Source organism: Populus euphratica, unplaced genomic scaffold, assembly GCF_000495115.2.
Source record: "Populus euphratica unplaced genomic scaffold, PopEup_1.0 scaffold422.1, whole genome shotgun sequence".
NCBI lineage: Eukaryota > Viridiplantae > Streptophyta > Magnoliopsida > Malpighiales > Salicaceae > Populus > Populus euphratica.
In genome coordinates, this window is record NW_011500306.1 from 24,660 (window position 1) to 30,847 (window position 6,188).

The 6,188-nt window shown below is 31.9% G+C and overlaps 1 protein-coding gene across 1 annotated transcript; it reads right to left on the reverse strand.

The window, feature by feature from the left end:
* Positions 1 to 1,060: 1,060 nt before the first annotated feature.
* Positions 1,061 to 5,462, reverse strand: LOC105113437 (phosphoesterase). The gene is made up of 12 exons (XM_011009612.1): positions 5,043 to 5,462; positions 4,881 to 4,919; positions 4,374 to 4,421; positions 4,213 to 4,272; positions 3,920 to 3,991; positions 3,718 to 3,774; positions 3,311 to 3,387; positions 2,950 to 3,031; positions 2,699 to 2,815; positions 1,791 to 1,909; positions 1,511 to 1,580; positions 1,061 to 1,297 (listed from the first exon to the last, which is right to left on the reverse strand). The coding sequence occupies exons 1-12, from the start codon at positions 5,376 to 5,378 to the stop codon at positions 1,250 to 1,252; spliced, it is 1,125 nt and encodes a 374-aa protein (XP_011007914.1). The 5' UTR covers positions 5,379 to 5,462; the 3' UTR covers positions 1,061 to 1,249.
* Between the last annotated feature and the right edge of the window lie 726 nt (positions 5,463 to 6,188).

Consider the following 6,188-nt stretch of genomic DNA (forward strand, 5'->3'; position numbering starts at 1 on the left):
TCCTTTAAGTTTTAAAATGGCGGTTTAATTTATTTTTCTTCAAATTTAATCTTTATTCTTTTTATTACTATTTGTCTTATTTGAAATAATTTATAAAAATAGATTTTTTTTTCTGATTTCATCCTTTGATTTTTTACTCTATCAGATTTAGTCCTTATTTTTTTTTTATTTTTTTTTATTTGAGATAATTTTTAAAATAATTTGTTTTAATGATTTCATCCTCCTTTCATTTTTTTTCCTAATAAATTTGTTCATTGTTCTTTTGATTTCTATTTTTTTACTTTGACAAGTTTTGAAATTTTTTTTTTTATTTTATCTTTTCACATTAAATTGATTAGAAATTGAATTTATTGATTGAGCTTGAGTTTGAGAGATTTTACAGATAACCTAGATTTAAGAGATTCATTCGAGTTTGCTTATTTTATGTACTATTTTTTTTTTATATGATTTTTTCACTAACTTTAAAAATAACTTGGGTTATTGAGTTTTTTCATTTGTCATTCATTATTAAATTTAATTTTTTAAATAACTTTTTTAATTAAATTAATTAATTAATTAAATATAAATATGAACTATTACTTTTATAACACGTGAAATCTCTTTAATGTAATTATATAATATTTCACAATGGTATTAACAATTACCTTGATGATTTTTTCTAGTGGTAAAACAACATCCACAACAGAACAATAATGAATCTCCTACAAGTTTTTGTCTTTTCTCTAGAATATAATATTTTAATAACTGATTTTTTATTATTAATTATTACCCAAAAAAAATTGTTTATTTACTATCAATATTTTTTAATTATATTATTAAATTAACCAAACTTATTATCCAATCAAATCAACATCCAAGGTCTTAAATTTTCCTTCTTCGTTAGTGTTACCTCAGTATATATCTTTTTAACATGAGGAAGAATTTAAACCAGTCCACGGCTTGCACGGGCCACCGCAATCCACCTATCTAGTAGTGGTCACAAAATCAGCTCAACTATCCGAATTCAAAACAGAGTTAGCTAACAACGTTTAGTTTTGCAAGTTCTGTTACAAACTTCTTAATAACTACAATAGAAAGAAGCCTGGGGATGCAGACGGAGAGAGACTTGGCATGAATCAATCCAAAGCATATCAGCAGCTTCTAGTACAAAAAAGAGATGTAAGATCATTGGCGACGCTAATTACAACTTTGATCTGGATCTTTCCTTGCTAGTCATAAATCAAGAACCACTGTCACTAACCACGAATTCTTAAACACCAAAGTAGTCCTCTGGGACATGGAATTTCAATCCAATAACCTGCATCCAAAACAAACCTCATTCAACTCTTGAGCAAATCATTGAACCAATTTTCAACATTAAGCAAAACCAATTGTCATTACTAATCCAGCAACTTATAAATTGAAACACAAACAGTACAGACAAATAAAGGATAATTTATTCAGGAAATAAGGATAAATGATCTTCTGTGAATGATCACAATGCATGCATAACTGATAAATCTAACTATACCTTTGCAAATTTTAAGTCAGCATCGCTATGATCATTGGGTCTCCCTGCTGCATCACCAACATAAAAGGATCTACGAATGCACAAAATGAGAAGCAATATCAAACCACCATTCTGGTTCATAAATTAGTCACATTCTATAATTCCACAACTACATAAGATTGTTGATGGGAGTAATGATAATACAGTCTTAAAATGTCCTTCAAATGTTGAGAGAGATATCTTATAAAGCCAACAGGCCCTAAATAAAGAAGTGAAGAAATTAAGGGAAGAGGAAAATAACTGATCCATATCAATGGGAATGCCAGAGTTAAAGTGTTTCTCCATAATCTGCCACATTCCAGGTTTGGGTTTGCGGAACGGATCTTCTACTTTACCATCATACCCACACGCTATAAAAACCTGCATGCAAACATTACACCAAATGCATTACTATCTGTGTCAGATCCATACAATATGTCGGATGACAAGGGACTACAGGTGATGTGAGGGCTGTAGTAGAATACAGATGAAGAACGTGTTTCCATACAATAGACTAGTCAAAACCATCAGTCATGACCCAAAAACATAGCCAGCGATAAAGATCTTCATAGGCAAGAGGATGTTAACCAGCTAGTCATTTGCTCTTCTTGCAGTACTTTAGAATAGATAAAACCAATCCTAGGAGAGAGAATCAGGCTGAGTTGGGCCATCCAAATAACATAGTCTTATGAGTTGAAATTTCAGAGGCACCTTGTCAACAAACTAACAATTCAGAATTGATGAGAAGCCAAACAACTTTGAATCTTTTGAGATAATATCAGAAAAAGGTCAGGGAAGTTGAAGCTATCAATAACTTCCAGGGAGACTAAAAGCATTTGAAAATACTGGTGTGCCTTTGTGTAGATATGGTTGAAAATCTTCGCTTTAATACTTATTTTTCTCTCAAACCTCTCTGAACCAAAAAAAAAAAAAAGATGAATTTTCAGCTATTGGATCACATGACAAAAAGATGAATGAATGTACAGGCTGATCTTCCAGGAGTTGGAATTCTACAAAATCTTTGCGAAATTCATATCTTAATGTCATGTACCCAAACATGTGCAGTCATCTCAAGGACACAAGGTCCTGGGTTTCATAAGGATAATATATGTCAACAGAGATTCTATCAAAAGAACAAAAATAATAAAACAAATCAGCAGAATGAACAACCTGGATTGGAACCTTGACATGCTTGATGAAGTTGTTTAGGCGTCCAATTTTTGAGTCCACAGCTACCTGCCTTTTGTTCTTCCAGCGATCAATATTGGATTCATTTGTGAATATAACCTAAACATGGCATAAATGACATTTTAACAGCATAAACAAATTAACAGGAACAAAATCTGGTGAGAAGAAGCTGGAAAAATACTTTTTTAAATCAAATTTTAAGACACAAAGCCTTTGCAAGAAAACAGACAGACCAGCTTGAAGCCCTCATTATATAAGCTCAGCAGCTTGTCTGGTATTGAGGGGAACATGATGGACCAAGCATCTGCACCTACTCTGAAATCAAAGAAGCATTATGAGGCAATCCATTAGATTCTCAATTTGATCCTTATAATGCAACGGAAATTCAACATATGACTTGGAGACAGACACTCAAAGAAATAAAGGGTTAAAGATTCCAAGTTGAAAACTCTGCCCATGTGTCTGGTCACTAAAACAGATAGTGGAAGCAATTAATCACATGGAGCAAAAGGAGAAACCCAATAAAATACACCTTCATAGAAATCTGCAATAGCAAAAACTGTTCAATGGATAACTTAAAAAGGGGGTGTATACCTCTTGACAGATGTTTTTGCAAGACAGCCATCAAAATCAAATGCAGCAATTTTATTCGAATCATGGAGACCATCATCCTGCAAAATGCTGAAGTTAAGTTTTCACGTGCACACCAACAATGGTTTGCGAGCACAAAAAGAAATGGCACATTGCATCTGAACATTACTAAGAAAGGCTTAGTCTTACTTTACTCATGCATATATATAAGAACTCTACACCTTTCAATTCAAGATGGTGAAGGAAATCAAACAAAAACAAAGGCAAATTTTCTTTTTAGTTCTCTTTCCTTGGGCCATGCTTTGAACCATAAGATAAATGGAAATTCAGTTAATCTGCAAGGGTGTGTGGTGTGGCTGGACATGGGTGTGTCTTAGCAGCATTGCCCAACAATAAGTCCAACAGCTCACCCGTTCAAGAAATATAATTGTCTGAAATGCCTTCCATTTAGGTAATAATGTAGCATCCTGAATCAAAAGGAAAGCATAAAACAAGTAAGAAACACAGTTTTTCCAAACATGGGAAAGGCATATAAACAGAAACAAAAGAAAGTTGATATATGAAAATGAAGTCGGAAAAAATAGGACAATATGCATTCAGAATATATCTGACCTTATAATTGTCCCTAACATCGGAGAGTGAAAAGGCTATGTCCAGGCTGGCTTCCTCATTAGCTACTGACAACTAGAAGCAATGATGTTCAGAATAAAATAAATAGATGTCCAATTGAAAATGAAAAGTTGTATCAAGAAAAGTAAACTGCCATTGGAATATGCCAACAAATTAAGGACTTTATAAATTAAATACTCAGAACATCACAAGACAACCTTTCAATTGAGAACTTGACAATTAAAATCAAAGAAACATAAATTTAGAGATGAGAAAACAACAACAAGATAATCTACCTTAGTTTTCTTCGTATTTATTTTCTCCAGTTCACTTTCTTCCGCATCTTCATCTGTTCTCTGAATCAGGTTATGAAAAAATATCAGCAAAACAGATGTAAGCGGAGGAGTACAAACATATACATAGCTGAGTTTTTAAGATATCCATATGCCCTTGATACCTTGGAACTTTTCCGGCTTATTTCAACATCTTGATCTCCATTTGAAACCTGTAATGTTGGAATATGTGTTAATTAGAATAGATAGATGCTTATAGAATAACCCTCTAGAGTCCAACCTGTAATCCCACCACACATTCGTCCCAAAATATAAACAAAAAACAGCACGCTAAGAACACAAATCCTTTGGCAATTTTTATATGCGCATTGTAAATTCATCCAGCCAAGACCACATATACCTTTGTCTTTTCCAAAAAAAGAACATTAAACAATAACAAAATGGAATTTTCGTCTTAAATCTCTCAGGCTGAACCAGAGAAACACAGCAAAACTCATAACCATGACAATTACAACAAAATCACCATTAATGTCATAACAAACCCTAGCTAATACTCCATAATCATCATAACTGCCCAATTAGAATACAACCAGTTGCCATGACGAAAACCCAAAAACATCAACTGCTGTTCGTGTTCATAAGGAAGAGCATTAATAAATATTAATTAATACCTGTTCCGTCAATTTCTTCAGGGCTTCCTGATCACAACTCTGCAAAACACGATCAAACGGTTAAATTCTCCCTTGCCATTAACCCGTAATTTTTTATAATTAAAACCAAACAACATAAAAATCCCCAACACCCCCACAGAAACCCTAAAACCAAAAAACTACCTGGAGAGAATCAAACCCTCCAATGTGCTCGGTAGATTCAATCTTGTCAGAGAAGCAACCCAAGTGATGCCATTTGGTCATATCAAACCCTCTTGAGTCTCTACTGACCAAACCCAACCTGAGGGCCTTACCAGATATTGCTTTCGAGCATTTCTTGCACGATGACCTGCTCGATTTCGCGTACTCGGCGATGATTCTGGCTTTTGAAGTAGGAGGCATTGCTCTTTTGGGGTTTTGGAGAGTGGAACAAAGACTAGAGTGTTTTGTACTTCTGAAAAAGAAAAGACAAGAGTTTTTGCTGTTGGAGGTGAGAGCTGTACAATAATGGGCGAGCATAGAAAAGTTCGGTCCTTATCGGAAGTCGCTTAGCCAACGGGCTATGCCTCAACTTCTTCCCGCCAGTTTATAGGGGCCGAGAGAGCGAGCTACTTATCGTATTATATTATAGAAGTAAAGAGGTTACTGGAGTTATAGTTTTTTTTAAAAAATATTTTTTATTAAAAAAATATATTAATTTAAAGTAAAAAATAAAATAAAAAAATTTAAATTTTTTTATTTTATTTTTTACTTTAAATTAATATATTTTTTTAATAAAAAATATTTTTTATTAAAAAAATATATTAATTTAAAGTAAAAAATAAAATAAAAAAATTTAAATTTTTTTGAAAGTGCTTTTAAAAACCACTCCTAAACACCCTTGATATTTCCTAGCACTACCGCAAGCGATACCGCATGATTATAAAATAAATATATATAATAGTATTATAATTATAAATTAGTATTAAATAAATAATAAAAATTAAAAATATAATAGAATAAATATTTTATAATAGAAAAAAATTATATTAGTGATAAAAAAATTCAGAGACTGAAAAAAATGATTTGTAGTGATCTATAATGTTTTTCTATTATAAAATATTTGCTCTATTACCACATGATTTAGTTTTTCTATTAATAAAAAATAAAAAAAATTACAAAGCTAAATTCTCTATCAACTTAATATTAAAGAAAAAACAACAAAGATAATTTTAGATGAAAAAACCTATGAGGAAAAATGTTATAGCAATTAACAATGTTCTGTGAGAAAAACTATAGTATTTTCTCCAATAAAATAAAATAAAAACCTATTTAGAGAAATATTAGCAA